The following is a 17355-nucleotide window of genomic DNA, read 5'->3' as shown; positions in this document are numbered from 1 at the left end:
AATCACACTTTGAGAACCACTGCCATAGACAAAGGACCCATTTCTTTAATATGCAGACAGATACTAGATTTAGATTTTATTTTAAAATAATTAAAAAGAACAATGAACGAACAGAAAGTAGGCAAAAAGCTTGGAGAGACAGGTCACAAGAAAGGAACTGCGCATGTCCTCTAAACATATGAAAACATACTCAACTCCCCTAAATAGGACAGAAATGCATGCTTTCAAAACATAACAAGATATCATTTTTCACCTTTTGGGGTAACAATTAGCGCTGGCAAGGGTGTGGGAAACAGGTATGTAAATTGTTACTGCCTCTGTGTAAGGCATTAACTATCAAAACTTGAAATGTAAATATCCTTTGAACACTAAGAAGTTATCAGAGATATTCATATTTACACATGCACAAAATGGCATAGGTATAAGGCTATTCATTGCAAGCACTGTATTTAATATCACAAAACTGGAAGAACCTAAGCTCACATTAATAACAGATTCGTTGAATAAATTACAATGTATCCATGCAGTAGAATATTATATGGCTGTTATAAAGATGACAGTGGCTCTGTGCATTCTCATCTGGAACTCCAATTTATATTTTTACGAGAAAAAAACAAATCTTAGAAACAGTTGTTAATTTTATTAAGTACCTATTAAGTATGTTCACTTGTTAACCATAAGCTGGTAAAAGTTAGATCTATGTACTTTTGAAAGTTTTCCTTATCTTCACCTAAGGACAAAATCCAGCCTATGCAATTACTTTATGATATGCTTACCTGACTGAACGATCATCACTTCCAGTCACGGCCAAAGGTTTAGTAGGATGGATGGCAAGTGCCCAAAGTTCACCTTCACAATGCCCTTGCATAATTAGGAAAGGTTTATTTCTTTCATGAACCACAATTTCAAAAATTTCACTGTCCTGTGTTCCAACTAGAATGTGGTCACCTCGCCAACAAACACTCCTCACAGACAAACCTAGTCAAAAGTGAATTGCATTTAAGATCAAAGCTATAATGATACAATGTTGATCTGCCTAAATTGATATTAATTTTTATAACTTTTACATCACAGATGCGAAAGGCATCTACAAGTCTTTGATTCATGTTTTCAATTATGCATATTGTTTTCTCTGTGCAATATTTCTCTTTTTATATACCTGATTTCTATCCCTCCTTCAGACATACACAATTCTTATTAGACGATTCCAGTCATAATCTGATCACTTCCTCAGCCGAATTCTTATAACACTTACAGTCTGTATCATCCACAAAGTAATCATTCAGGAACTGGAATGATATTATTTTTCTCTCATGATAACTGACTTTTTGTGTGTCTATATTTAATTTCTTCAATTGGCTCATAAATCACTAAGAAGAGTGACTTCTACTTTTTCTTCATACTCCACAATCCCTTCTGTAACCTTGGGAAAGCTAGTGTTTCTTTCAGTTCTCTCACTTATATAATATGGCCAACATAAAGGTGCTGTGTACCTCACAATGTTGATGATCAAATAAGAGAAAGTGTCAAATTATTTTATAAATTTTGAAGTACAATAATGCTCAGCAAAACCAATAAAAATAGTGTAACAGTTAACATTTACTGGATGATTACTATGTGCAGATACTCTTCTAATATTAAATATTTGGTTACTTAATTCTATAAGTTATTCTTATTCTCACTTTACAGATGAAGTTAAATATGCAGCCCAAGGTCATACACTTAGTAAATGACTGAAATATGGCTTAAACATAGACCTGTATAACTTCCAAATCCTACTCTTATAATACCACACTAGTGAATAATATGTTAATTTTTATGGTAAAATATTCTGTTTCATCACATCAACTTAAAAAAATCCCCAAAGGAAAAAATGTCTCTTGACTGCTAAAATTTTGGATGGAGAAAAAACACATCTACATGAGTTTAAATCATCCTAAACAGAAGTTTCCCCTAAACTTCAACACACTTTATTTCAACAGCTTATTTGCTAGTTACATTTAGCATTCTAATAGTAAAATATTCTAAAATCCAAGGTCACCAAAGTAAGTACCTACCACATCTCTCTGTAGGTCTCATTACAATAGGCATTAGATGTATAAGAGAACCTTTATCCTAACAGTAAACCTCTATTATCTTCAGATAGAATTTCCCCTCTTCCATAATACATATACATTAAATGTATACAATACAAAGGGGCAAATGTAAATCTCATTTATATTTATAAAACATACACTTAAGTTTGCTGAAAGAAACAGACAATCCTCAATACATTTAGAATTTGCCTAGGAGACAGTTGTTTCTACCTTTGTATCCCTGGTCTGTTTCCCTGAGATCAATCACAGTAATTGGTTTAAAAGTTAAATCCCAAAGACGGATACAGCCATCTCTGCCACCAGTAGCAAAGCCTTCTTCACAAGCATTCATGCTAAAAATTCCTGCCTAGAAGAGGAAACATAATAATTTAACAATATGTTTTTAAAGAAAATCTATGTTAAGATAGAAGCTCACTTTAAAAGATTTTGATATGATACAGGAATAAACAAATACATCAGAAAACACGAATGAAAGTCTATAAATAAATCTACATGTATATAGGTACTCAACGTATGACAGAGGTATTATGAGCATAGCATAAAAGAAAATTAAACTTTATGCCATATATAAAAATGAATTGTAGACAAACATAAAATTCTAAATGCAAGAAAGAAAAATATGTTAGAAAGGAGTTAGAACACTTATGTAACTTTGGGCTATGAGAGACCTTTTTAGCATGGCAGGTTGCCCACAGCGATTTTTGAATTTTTCATATGAGAAAAGATATCATAAGCAAAGACAAACAGATTGGGGAAATACATGCAACGTGTACAGCTGTCAAAAGGTTAATATCTCTAATATATAAATGAATAAAGAAAGAACATCCAACAACAATTTTTAAAAAGGAGTAAAGGATGAGAATAGCCAAAAAATAGGAAAGGAAATTCAAGTACTAGATAAATATATGAAATTGCACACATATGAAACAAAACTAAAGCAAGAAGTCACTATTTTTGAGAAGACAAGTGAAAATTTACAACAGAGGTCACATTCTGTGCCGATGAATATGAGGAGGAAACTGGTATTTCTATATACTAACAGTGAAAACGTGAATTGCCACAATCTTTATGGAGAAGAATCTGTTATTTCTGGTCTTTAGGCATTTTGCTTAAAGCAAGTCCTGTTGTAAGTGGTTCTCTAATATAGCTGATATGTAATATATAATGAATAATGGGTCATATTAATGTATTTAACAGTTTTTCTACTGCTAACAATGTGACATCTCTGTGCTCTCTAGCCCAACTGCTAAAAAACCCAAATCTAAAAACACAAACCAAATCACAAAAAACAGATTTTTTTCCCTGGCTTGATGACCTCTTTATATGAAAATCTCACGAAATACAAAAAGTACATTCCTTTGCCACTCATTTAATGAATCAGTGACATTAAAACTAAAGTTACATATTTTTTCTAGAATTGTCTCTAAACTTCCCACTGGTAAATTAGCCACTAGAGCACTAACTTTATTCTAATACGGTTAATCTAGAATACTTGTAGGTTGACTTTAAGAAGCATTTTTTTCAACACTACTCTGAAAAAGGCACCACACCAAAGCAATGGTTTGAACAAGATGTTAATTATACTAATTCAATAAATATCCATGTGTCTAATTGCATGTTTCTTTATTGAAATCTTGAAAACAGACAATTCAGAAAATAGCATTTTTCAAGTAACTGAATTGATTAGAAAGTCTGCTATATTATGTAATCTTTTGTTTTAAGGCAAAAGTAGTTAACATTATATAAAAGTGTTTAAAATATTTAAATATACTTACAGTATGGGCTCCTTGTATTGTTCGGGTAAGATTGATTCCTTTCCAAACATATATATCCCCATTGAGTGCACCAGAATATGTTAATTCATCCCTTGCACAGGCCAGGCACAGTATTGTCTGAAGGTCTCCAGTCTTACCAAAGACCCCTCGTTTTGGAGTCAGAGCATTTCCACATAAGCTCCAGAACTAAAAAGTACATAGTATAACCAAATTCAAAAGAATGATTACAAAATAAAGTAAAACATTTCCAATACTTTGATGCTGTATTATAGCAGTAGACTAGAAATAACCTAAGAAATTCCCCATGACACAATAGCATTCAATGTTCACATTCTTATCCTAGTGTTGTCAATAGCTATGTTATAGCAGATAAATCACTCATTTCAATGCTTATCTGTAAGAATAAGGGGGTAGGGGGATTGAACTAGATTATTTTTTAAATATGCTGTTCCCTTAGGTTTCTGAAATGAAATTTACATGAAACTCAGACAAGTAAAAAATTTGGAAAGGGTTAGCAATAAAAATGAAGATAAGACACTATACACTAATAAGAAAAAGGACCAAACCTAATGGTCAATCTCTAATGAAGATGGGGGAAAAAAGACTAGTATATTGCTTTTATTGACATTTTCAAAGCTGAGCAATTCCTTTACTGTACTTATAAAGCTTAAAAATAACAGAGATATACATTTGGAATGATCTATTCATTTTTGGGAGAAGGTAAGGAGTCAAACAAATCTTCATGACCAGGATTTTTGTTCTTTTATGTGGAGTCAGGTAATTTTAATAATGTGCACAGAAAAATAAAGAAACAAAAAACAGGACAGGGATATATATAATAAATAGTTCTGCGTAAAGAAACCAGGTCCAGAGAATAAATTCAACTTTATGAGTAAATTACCACTTAAAATACTATAATTTGTTAATATTATAGACTTAAAGATCTTACCTAATCTTTAAGATCTCATTTTAAGACCTAAAGATCTTACTTTAAAAACCGAAGCCACAAAGTACTAAAAATTATGATACTTATCCATTCAAATGACTATGAATGCTTTAATCAATAGAATTTTATTATTTTTAAATGTAATCATTTAGTGATTTCTGTGCATAAGGACAGCTGGTTCTCTTCCAGCAAGTCCCAATTTCAATCTATTATTTTCTTTTAGATCAGTGGTTGTCAACTTTGGCTATACATTAGAATCACCTGGGGGAAATTATAAAAAAGCATAGTATGCCTGGGTCTCCCCTGAGATAAAATGAAACAGAATCTCTAAGAGTGAAGCCCAGGTATCCAATGATTTTGATGCTGACTGAGAGTTAAGAACAATTGTTCCATAATCCAAATCAGTGCTGTCCAATAGAACTTTCTATGATAACGAAAATATTCTCTCCCTCCCTCTCTCTCTCTTTATTTTTATACAAATATACATACACATTGCCCAACAGAGTAACCATTAGATACATGTGCCTCTCGAGCATCTGAAGTGGAACTGCCGGTATGAATGAAGAAATGAAATTAAGTTTCATTTAATTTTAATTAATGTAAATAGCTACATGTGGCTAGTTGTGATTGTGCTGGCCACTGAAGTTCTAGATTATCTTTGGGACTTAGTTTCCTCACATGAATTGCCTGCAAAGAGAACTACCGTACTATTCATTGCCTCTGCCAAAGGAAAGGAAATGGAACTCACAATAAAAATACAGTTTTAGTTTGAGATGAATTTTTTAAAAACCTGAATATGGTTTTTATATGAATGAAATGACTTTAACCTGAATATGGTCTTTATATGAATATGAAATGACTCATCCCAGGTCAAACAGCCAGTGTGTGGCAAAGCCGGCTCTAGCCATGCTGCTCCTACCGCACCGTCCCTTTGACTGGAAACCTCTCAGTTTACTTGGTTTCCTATTCTCATATTTTACTTTGTAAGTGAAACGTGAAGAAACAAGATGAACACTGTAAGGTCTACTTCACTAGATTATAAATTTCTTTATGGAAAATGCTTTATTAATTTCCTATTTATACCTATATCCTCTACAGTCTCTTACACAAAGTGATGACAAAATATTTGTTAGATTGAACATAAGAACATTAAAATGTTGACATTTTAAAAATAAGTACTGTCAATATCCTAAAACTATCCTAAATTGTACATAGTGTGGTATGTATTTAGTGGCAGGAAATAAGTAAATATAAGTACTATAAAACAAGACCCTTCTAGTACCTTGATATGTTTTACACCACAGCTGACAAGTTTATTTGGCTGGTACAAATCCCAAGAAATATCAAATATCTGTAAACAAATCAGACTCATGGTTAAAATACTTATTTTCAAAGAATTCTGTCAAAAAGACCCAATAGCCTAAAACCCTACCTATCATAAAACAATATGCCTCAATAAACAAGAGATTCCTATACTTCAAATCTTATGAGAAATAAAGTAAACATGTAAACAAGAACAAAAACTATTTCTTAGTTTTTATGAACTTTATGAAACTAGTAAAAATTAACAATTCTATTTTTAATTTAGTTTTTTTTAATTTGGTCCATAAATAACAAAATGGTTCAACAGAACTAAGGCATAAGGCAGGTACCTGCACAATTTATACAGAGGGAAGATACTGAATGGAACATACACTTAACACTTATACAGCTAGAAACACAGAAGATTTTTATGGCTTTCTATCATACAGAATTACTTACATAAAAGATCTAATATTTATTTCACTCTAAAAATTCTGTTTTTATTTTTCAACTTCCTTTACTGTTTATGGGTCAAACAAAACTAACTTATACTTACATTTTAGATTCCATAAAGTCTAAACACAGTTGACTCTTGAACAGAGAAGGGGTTAGGGGTGCTGCCCTTGCACAGCCCCCTCGAAAATCCATGTATCCCCTTTGACTCCCTAAACTTAACTACTAATAGCCTACTGTTGACTGGAAGCCCTGATAACATAAACAGTCAATTAACACATATTTTTGTAAGTTATGTATATATACTGTATTCTTATAATAAAGTGAGAGAAAAGAAAATGTTTTTATAGGTTGTTGCAAAAATTTTTCTAATATATTTATTGAAAAAATCCATGTATAAGGGGACCCATGCAGTTCAAATCTGTGTTGTTCAGGGATCAACTATACATACAAACCATTTTTATTACAAAAGCAAACAAGAAAAAAACCAAGATGAAATAAAATATGTATTAGGAACATGTACTTTAATAATAAATGAAAGAAAAACTAATATTTGAAAAATAATTTCACGGCAGAAAAAAAAAATTTTGTTATCTGGCAGTCTTCACTGTATTTCTTGGACACTTGCCTGCATAATAACCTATGATGTTTACTATCTCTTAAAAATGTACAAAGTGATACCCTAAGAATGCAGCAGCCCAGTTTGAAAAAGACAGATACACCCCTATGTTTATCGCAGCACTATTTACAATAGCCAAGAAATGGAAGCAACCTAAGTGTCCATCAGTAGATGAATGGATAAAGAAGATGTGGTACATATACACAGTGGAATATTATTCAGCCATAAGAAGAAAACAAATCCTACCATTTGCAACAACATGGATGAAGCTAGAGGGTATTATGCTCAGTGAAATAAGCCAGGTGGAGAAAGACAAGTACCAAATAATTTCACTCATATGTGGAATATAAGAACAAAGAAAAAACTGAAGGGACAAAACAGCAGCAGACTCACACAACCCAATAATGGACTAACAGTTACCAAGGGGAAAGGGACTGGGGAGGGTGGGTGGGAAGGGAGGGATAAGGGGGAAAATGGGGCATTACAATTAGCACACACAATGTAGGTGGGTGGTCATGGGGAAGGCAGTATAGCACAGAGAAGACAAATAATGATTCTATAGCATCTTATTATGCTGATGGACAGTGACTGTAATGGGGTATGTGCAGGGGACTTGATAATGGGGGGAGTCTAGTAAACATAATGTTGTTCAAGTAATTGTACATTAATGATATCAAAATAAAAAAATTATTTTAAAAAATGTACAAAGTGATTCTCACCAGTGATAATGAAGAATATATTATATAAATTAATATTTAACAACTCACTACAATACATATTATATGAAAAGTATATCGATGCAATTTAAAAATACTACCCCAAAAATACTTTAAAAAATTGCAATGACATTATCATTTTTCATAATGATCAGTCTATTTACTAAATACAAGGTACTCATGTGCGCAATGTTTTGATGTAAGTTATTCAGAATATACACTAATAAAATATACCTAACAATTTAATAATTATCTAAATTGTGTGACTGTGTAATAGGACCCTTTGAGAATATGCTAAGAACCAACTTTATTTTTCAAAATGCAAATACACACAAAATTTTCTATACAACTTTACAGATTTATAGATTTCCCTCCAAATAGAATCAATGGCTATACCTCCTGTGCTGATTCAGGTTATGATTTTACTAGACACACAAAAATCAGACACTTTAAAGAGTTAATGATAAAATGTTTATGAAAGTAGTATAATATCTAAGTAAAAAGCTTACTTCAAAATAGTCTTTATATTAATTTTAAACAACTTTGAATAAGGAATATGTTTTTAACAAGTTTCCAAAGTTAAAAATGTTAGGTCTCTAAAAAATTTAACACTAATACATAATTTAAATTCATACATACAACATCATTTTTAACCTTAACTCTGATATATATATATAACCAATCAGTGGCATACTAAACTAAATAGACAATAGGCACGAACCACTCAATTTCTAAGTTGAGGCTTGAATAACTTAAAATTCATTGTTTTTGCTAAAGCAAATACTGCGTTAAAATCTTTGTGCTGATACTATACATATTGAGTCATGCTTTTATGTACTACAATACACATGCACTCAAATTTTATCAGTATTTACAACTGTACTTAAAAATTTTAATTACATATGAACTATTTGTCAATAATAAACACAGAAACATAAAATCCCCTGATTCTCCTCTGGCCTCTACCCACCCAGTCCCCATTAAAAACCCAAAGAAGAATACTTACTCTATCTGTGTGACCAGGAGCCATAGATAACATTTTCCCCCTTTTCCAATCCCAAACACAAACTACATTCTTTGAATCGAGTCCAACTGAAACCAAGCGCTGAATTATGTCCAAGAAGTCCAGGAAGAAATAAAATGCAAATAAAAAAAGAATCAAATTATAAATAGCAAACAAGTTCTACTCATGAGAATTATAAATATCAAAACTTACAATATTTATGTTTTACAGACCTCACAGAGAAAAGGGTGGATGGATGGATGTCATGTTGTTAATATTTGCATGTACGTGTTCTTCACATTTCTAACTTCCATTTCTAACAATAAGATTAATGAAATACCCTCAATCTCTCTCTTCCAAAAACTAAAAACACTGGAAAAAATGTAAAAACATCCTTTTAAATGTACTGATGAGCTGTCAAGGAATTAAGAAATCTGAGAACAAAAACAAAGTGATTTCCTAAGGGAATTCTGCAGGGTAAGGGAGCTCCTACATCCACTTTACTCCCAAGGTACCAACTAAATCTTGATAAGTCGGATTTTTGTTCTGTATTCTGAACAGAAATAGGATATTAAGTTTAGGGCCTGCCCAAGGTGGGGATTTGAATTGCAGATCTCTGACTAAAGCACTAAACTCCTCTGAGTGAGGGAAAATAAGAAACATCCCTTTTTAAAGAAGGGGGCGGCAATGCACAAAAGGGGAGAAAAACTTCCCTGAAAATCTGTAGCCACAAGCAGCCCTCACACTGTTGTAGGGCCTAAATCCATATTAATCATGAATCCTTCAAATGAAAAATGTCATTCAGGTTGTCCTAAGGGTTGCAATCTTCAAGCAACTTCAACAATGTGGTATACGCAAACGTAAATCCTATGCAGAGTACTGAAACTTCAATGCATCCCTCAAAGAACTCCTACAGGTAGCAATTCAATGAAAATAAACCTAAAATTAAAAATAAATACCCCCCCCATAACCACAGGAAATTGGGACCATGAGTGAGAATGAGCAAGATCAGTCCTATAAAACATCAGACATTGGAATTATCAGGTGATATAAAATAAGCTTAATGTGAGTAGAAGAATAAAATAACGCTTCAAAATATCTTCATGTGAGCAAATAGGGGTCTATGAAAAGTATCCAATCAGATTTGAAGAAGCAACACAATTTCTAGAAAAGTAAAATAAATGAAATTTAAAACTCAGTGGAAGAATTAAATAGGGGATGAGAGGGAGATGAAGAGACTGAAAGGAGCAGACACTGAGGGAACGTGTGAGAGGTTAACAAACATGAAAGAGGTATTTCTGCCCATGAAGGAATATCAGGGTCTGAACCTGCACCATTGATGTAAACAACTAGAAAACTGTATAAAATATACAAATTTTTTAGACATTCATAACAGTAAGTAAAGTTCTGTGAGCCCTAAAGACAGGAAACAAGGTGAGTCTTGTTAATTGCTCTGTCTTCCTCTGGGGGGCAGCTTCCAGACTACAGCACAAAAAGGTGGAATTCAAATATCACCCAGAAGACTTTATGATACGAGAAGACCCGCGAACCTGGAGTTCAGAAACCAAGAAGGCTGGAATTTACAGAGCAGAGAAAAAGCCCCTGAAAATTTGTTTATGAGAACATGAATGTTTGCATGCATAGGGTGAAATCCATGACACAACACAAAGAACAAATTCTAAAAAAAGAACAATTGCGGGGGAACTAAAGCCAAATAACTCCTAGAGATCATGAAGGATCAGGATCACTCAAATGCTCATTAGCCAGAATGGATGTATCTCTTTGAATTCACTGGGTATTCAGTAGGGATATTTTGGTGGGATGTAGTCACACCTTAGTAGTTAAGTTAAATCAGTAGTCCTAGAGAAAAAGCTACACTATATCTGCCCAAAACAAGCTTGAAAGCAACTTTTCATTAGGATCAAACTGATCCACAAGGAACTTAATTACCTGTTGGAATAACATCCAAAATACTTTAAAGGGATACAACTAATCCAGTATTCAAAATATACTCAATGTCCAGCACCAAATTTTAAAAAATTACTGGATATGTGAAAAGGAAAATGCAACCAACAGCCAAGAGAAAAATTAGTTAATAGAAACAGACTCAAGAATCACAGAGCTGAGTAAAATTAGGAGACATCAGCTGTTAAAATGAAAATGTTCATGATGCAAATTATTTTAAAACAAACATACAAAGAATAAAAAGAGACATGGAAGCTATAAAAGAACATGTAAAATTTATAAAAATGTTAAATTATCTAAAATGAAAATATGCTCCAAAGGATTAAGAGCAACTTGGGCAATAAAGAAAAGATAAATGAACTTGAAGACATGTCAACAGAAACTATCCAAAACAAAGCATAGAAAGAAAAGGAAAAAAAAAATTAACAGAACCTCAGTTACCTTGAGAAAAATAGCAAGTGGTCTAACATACATACAGGTAGCTGTGGTTCCAAAAGGAGAAGATGGAAGAAAAGAAAAAAACAAAACAAAACTGAAGAAATAAAGTCAAATTTTTCTAAATTTGATGAAACCCATAAACCCACAAATCTAAGATGCTCAATACACACATCATCATCCATGGTAATTAAGATGCTCAAATGAGTACTAAGGAGAAAAATCTTAAAAGCAGCCAAAAAGTAAGACAATTTTGGTATGGAGGAACAAAGATTAAAAAATAATCCCAGACTTGTCATCTGAAGCTATGTATGTCAGATGACATTGAATAACCTGCTGGGAGCAGTGAGGGAAATGCCAACAAAGGATTGTAAACCTAGCAAGAATATCTTTTGAAACTTGGGTCAGAATAAAGTCTTTTTCAAGTAAGCAAAAGGTGAGGAAAATTCACCTTTAATAAATCTGCACTAGACAATATGATAATGGAAGTTTCTTCAGGCAGAAGGAAGATGACAACAAAGAGAGACTTAATTTACATATATGAAGCTTGAAAATGGTAAATATGAAAATAAGACTTGTTTTTAATTTTCTTTTAAAACTAACTCATTAAAACAAAAAAAACAAGTTATTACAGGGTTTATAAAATATATAGAAGTAAAATGAACAATTGCACAATAAACAGAAAGAAAGGAAATAGTATATATTTTGCCATATCCTTTCCAAGCACACATGAAGTTTCATGAAGATCACAAAATCGTAAAACACAAAATAAGCTTAAATGAATTTTTAAAAATTAAAATACAGAGTATATTCTCTGACAAAACAGAATAAATTAGAATAACAGTTATGCAGAAAATACTCCAAATATTTGGAAACTAACAATACACTTCTAAGTAACTGAAGGGTTAAAGAAATCACAAGGACTAAACCACAACACATACTTTGAAAAGCACTGGTTTAGAAGCAGGGGTCTGAAAACCGTAACTCTCAGGCCAAATCTAGCCTGTACTCTGTTTTTTTTTTTTTTTTTTTTTCTTTGTGAGGGCATCTCTCATATTTATTGATCAAATGGTTGTTAACGACAATAAAATTCTGTATAGGGGAGTCAGTGCTCAATGCACAATCATTAATCCACCCCAAGCCTAATTTTCGTCAGTCTCCAATCTTCTGAGGCATAACAAACAAGTTCTTACATGTAGAACAAATTCTTACATAATGAATAAGTTACATAGTGAACAGTACAAGGGCAGTCATCACAGAAACTTTCGGTTTTGCTCATGCATTATGAACTCTAAACAGTCAGTTCAAATATGAATACTCATTTGGTTTTTATACTTGATTTATATGTGGATACCACATTTCTCTCTTTATTATTATTATTTTTAATAAAATGCTGAAGTGGTAGGTAGATACAAGATAAAGGTAGAAAACATAGTTTAGTGTTGTAAGAGAGCACATGTAGATGATCAGGTGTGTGCCTGTAGACTATGTGTTAATCCAAGCTAGACAAGGGCAATAAAACATCCACATATGCAGAAGATTTCTCTCAGAACAGAGGGGGTGAGGTTCTAAGCCTCACCTCTGTTGATCCCCAATTTCTCACCCGATGGCCCCCCTGCGACTGTGCCTGTCTTAGGTTGTTCCTCCCTTGAGGAATCTTACCCGTCTCTGGCTAACCAGTCATCTTCCGGGGCCATACAGGGAAATGTGAAGTTGGTAAGTGAGAGGGAAGCCTTATTGTTTGAAAAGGTTAGCTTTTTACTTCTTTGCATATTTATGCCCTGTGGCTTCTATGCCCAGCATTTGTCTTGAGGTATCTTTACCACTTGGAGGAGTTATGATACTCGGTAAATTTGATATGAGGCACGAATTCTATTTAAGGGTTGTAATTAGGAAGGAAGAAGAAAAGCTATAGAAGTAGCAGGCGGAAGAAAACATGGGAAGATTGATTATTTCTTTGACAAATCTTCTTGTAGAGTAACTTCAGCATATATAGGTTTTAAGCTACTACTTAAATTGCGCACATACATTAACATAATAGGAGTATAGTTACATAACCAAAGCATATCTGTAATTACTAGCCATCTCCAGTGAAACCAAGAAAACCATTAAGGCACCTTAGGCATTTGTGAAAACTTATCTATGATATGGTGGATATTGTCCAACTGAACTTGAACAGTCTGAGAGAAATCAGACAAATTAAAACAACCCATTCCTGGGGACTGTTCACATGCCATATGTTCTTTTAACAGTAAATAGTCTGTAGTTGTAAGAGTTTGGAGCGCTACAATTTGCACTTCTCCAAATTCTTGGTTGAGTTCCAACAGTATAGATCCAGTCAAATTTGTTGTTTTACTGTATGCACAGGCCAGCTTAGATATCTCCTTCCTCATTCCCATGGCAAGTCCAGGAACTGGTGGGATGAGTGCATCTACAGCTGTAGCAGTGCGTGGATCTTTGTTGGGGTTTTTTGATGATCATCTTCTGGCATGAGTCTTCCAGAGGGTGCAGATGTTGGAAGTTCTTTTTCATATCATATCTTAGTTCATTTTCGGGGTAGCCCAATTAGGCTTTGATCCTCTGTATAAACACAAAGAGACCCTTTGCCTACACTTTTATATGCCCTTTATACCCTTGTGTAGAACTCGTTGGAGGTTACCACACAGGAACTGCCCTTTTTTTTTTTTTTTTTGCTATCACTAATCTACACTTACATGACGAATATTATGTTTACTAGGCTCTCCCCTATACCAGGTCTCCCCTATAAACCCCTTTACAGTCACTGTCCATCAGCATAGCAAAATGTTGTAGAATCACTACTTGCCTTCTCTGTGTTGTACAGCCCTCCCTTTTCTCCTACCCCCCCATGCATGTTAATCTTAATACCCCCCTACTTCTCCCCCCCTTATCCCTCCCTACCCACCCATCCTCCCCAGTCCCTTTCCCTTTGGTACCTGTTAGTCCATTCTTGAGTTCTGTGATTCTGCTGCTGTTTTGTTCCTTCGGTTTTTCCTTTGTTCTTATATTCCACAGATAAGTGAAATCATTTGGTATTTCTCTTTCTCTGCTTGGCTTGTTTCACTGAGCATAATACCCTCCAGCTCCATCCATGTTGCTGCAAATGATTGGATTTGCCCTTTTCTTATGGCTGAGTAGTATTCCATTGTGTATATGTACCACCTCTTCTTTATCCATTCATCTATTGATGGACATTTAGGTTGCTTCCAATTCTTGGCTATTGTAAATAGTGCTGTGATAAACATAGGGGTGCATCTGTCTTTCTCAAACTTGATTGCTGCGTTCTTAGGGTAAATTCCTAGGAGTGGAATTCCTGGGTCAAATGGTAAGTCTGTTTTGAGCATTTTGATGTACCTCCATACTGCTTTCCACAATGGTTGAACTAACTTACATTCCCACCAGCAGTGTAGGAGGGTTCCCCTTTCTCCACAGCCTCGCCAACATTTGTTGTTGTTTGTCTTTTGGATGGCAGCCATCCTTACTGGTGTGAGGTGATACCTCATTGTAGTTTTAATTTGCATTTCTCTGATAATTAGCGATGTGGAGCATCTTTTCATGTGTCTGTTGGCCATCTGTATTTCTTTTTTGGAGAACCGTCTGTTCAGTTCCTCTGCCCATTTTTTAATTGGGTTATTTGTTTTTTGTTTGTTGAGGCGTGAGAGCTCCTTATATATTCTGGACGTCAAGCCTTTATCGGATGTGTCATTTTCAAATATATTCTCCCATACTGTAGGGATCCTTCTTGTTCTATTGATGGTGTCTTTTGCTGTACAGAAGCTTTTCAGCTTAATATAGTCCCACTTACTCATTTTTGCTGTTGTTTTCCTTGCCTGGGGAGATATGTTCAAGAAGAGGTCACTCATGTTTATGTCTAAGAGGTTTTTGCCTATGTTTTCTTCCAAGAGTTTAATGGTTTCATGGCTTACATTCAGGTCTTTGATCCATTTTGAGTTTACTTTTGTATATGGGGTTAGACAATGGTCCAGTTTCATTCTCCTACATGTAGCTGTCCAGTTTTGCCAGCACCACCTGTTGAAGAGACTGTCATTTCGCCATTGTATGTCCATGGCTCCTTTATCAAATATTAATTGACCATATATGTCTGGGCTAATGTCTGGATTCTCTAGTCTGTTCCATTGGGGCTCTGCTCTTGTGCCAGTACCAAATTGTCTTGATTACTATGGCTTTATAGTAGAGCTTGAAGTTGGGGAGTGAGATCCCCCCTACTTTATTCTTCTTTCTCAGGATTGCTTTGGCTATTCGGGGTCTTTGGTGTTTCCATATGAATTTTTGAATTATTTGTTCCAGTTCATTGAAGAATGTTGCTGGTAGTTTCATAGGGATTGCATCAAATCTGTATATTGCTTTGGGCAGGATGGCCATTTTGACGATATTAATTCTTCCTAGCCACGAGCATGGGATGAATTTCCATCTGTTAGTGTCCCCTTTAATTTCTCTTAAGAGTGACTTGTAGTTTTCAGAGTATAAGTCTTTCACTTCTTTGGTTAGGTTTATTCCTAGTTATTTTATTTTTTTTGATGCAGTTGTGAATGGAGTTGTTTTCCTGATTTCTCTTTCTGTTGGTTCATTGTTAGTATATAGGAAAGCCACAGATTTCTGTGTGTTGATTTTGTATCCTGCAGCTTTGCTGTATTCCGATATCAGTTCTAGTAGTTTTGGGGTGGAGTCTTTAGGGTTTTTTATGTACAGTATCATGTCATCTGCAAATAGTGACAGTTTAACTTCTTCTTTACCAATCTGGATTCCTTGTATTTCTTTATTTTGTCTGATTGCCGTGGCTAGGACCTCCAGTACTATGTTAAATAACAGTGGAGAGAGTGGGCATCCCTGTCTAGTTCCCGATCTCAGCGGAAATGCTTTCAGCTTCTCGCTGTTCAATATAATGTTGGCTGTGGGTTTATCATAGATGGCCTTTATTATGTTGAGGTACTTGCCCTCTATTCCCATTTTGCTGAGAGTTTTTAACATGAATGGATGTTGAACTTTGTCAAATGCTTTTTCAGCATCTATGGAGATGATCATGTGGTTTTTGTCTTTCTTTTTGTTGATGTGGTGGATGATGTTGATGGACTTTCGAATGTTGTACCATCCTTGCATCCCTGGGATGAATCCCACTTGGTCATGGTGTATGATCCTTTTGATGTATTTTTGAATTCGGTTTGCTAATATTTTGTTGAGTATTTTTGCATCTACGTTCATCAGGGATATTGGTCTGTAATTTTCTTTTTTGGTGGGGTCTTTGCCTGGTTTTGGTATTAGGGTGATGTTAGCTTCATAGAATGAGTTTGGGAGTATCCCCTCCTCCTCTATTTTTTGGAAAACTTTAAGGAGAATGGTATTATGTCTTCCCTGTATGTCTGATAAAATTCCGAGGTAAATCCATCTGGCCCGGGGGTTTTGTTCTTTGGTAGTTTTTGGATTACCGCTTCAATTTCGTTGCTGGTAATTGGTCTGTTTAGATTTTCTGTTTCTTCCTGGGTCAATCTTGGAAGGTTATAATTTTCTAGGAAGTTGTCCATTTCTCCTAGGTTTCCCAGCTTGTTAGCATATAGGTTTTCATAGTATTCTCCAATAATTCTTTGCATTTCCGTGGGGTCCGTCGTGATTTTTCCTTTCTCGTTTCTGATACTGTTGATTTGTGTTGACTCTCTTTTCTTCTTAATAAGTCTGGCTAGAGGCTTATCTATTTTGTTTATTTTCTCGAAGAACCAGCTCTTGGTTTCATTGATTTTTGCTATTGTTTTATTCTTCTCAATTTTATTTATTTCTTCTCTGATCTTTATTATGTCCCTCCTTCTGCTGATCTTAGGCCTCATCTGTTCTTCTTTTTCCAATTTCGATAATTGTGACATTAGACCATTCATTTGGGATTGCTCTTCCTTTTTTAAATACGCTTGGATTGCTATATACTTTCCTCTTAAGACTGCTTTTGCTGTGTCCCACAGAAGTTGGGGCTTAGTGTTGTTGTTGTCATTTGTTTCCATATATTGCTGGATCTCCATTTTG

At 34.3% G+C, this 17355-nt stretch overlaps 1 protein-coding gene across 12 annotated transcripts in view; it reads right to left on the bottom strand.

Moving 5' to 3' along the window:
• EML5 (EMAP like 5) overlaps window positions 1-17355 on the bottom strand; it is a 151838-nt gene that overhangs the window by 109167 nt on the left and 25316 nt on the right. For all 12 annotated transcript variants that reach the window (XR_008992419.1, XR_008992420.1, XM_036882368.2 and 9 more), the window contains exons 3-7: window positions 8914-9012; window positions 6100-6168; window positions 3872-4057; window positions 2307-2442; window positions 777-978 (exon numbers count right to left, since the gene is read on the bottom strand). Coding sequence is in view for 10 of the 12 variants with exons in the window: in XM_036882368.2 (XP_036738263.2) it covers window positions 777-978; window positions 2307-2442; window positions 3872-4057; window positions 6100-6168; window positions 8914-9012 (692 nt within the window). In the remaining 2 variants the exon portion in view is untranslated. The remainder of the gene's footprint in view (window positions 1-776; window positions 979-2306; window positions 2443-3871; window positions 4058-6099; window positions 6169-8913; window positions 9013-17355) is intronic.

Source organism: Manis pentadactyla, chromosome 11 (assembly GCF_030020395.1).
Source record: "Manis pentadactyla isolate mManPen7 chromosome 11, mManPen7.hap1, whole genome shotgun sequence".
Taxonomy (NCBI): domain Eukaryota; kingdom Metazoa; phylum Chordata; class Mammalia; order Pholidota; family Manidae; genus Manis; species Manis pentadactyla.
The sequence above is the reverse complement of the archived record's forward strand: the minus strand, read 5'-3'. Positions and strand labels throughout refer to the sequence as shown.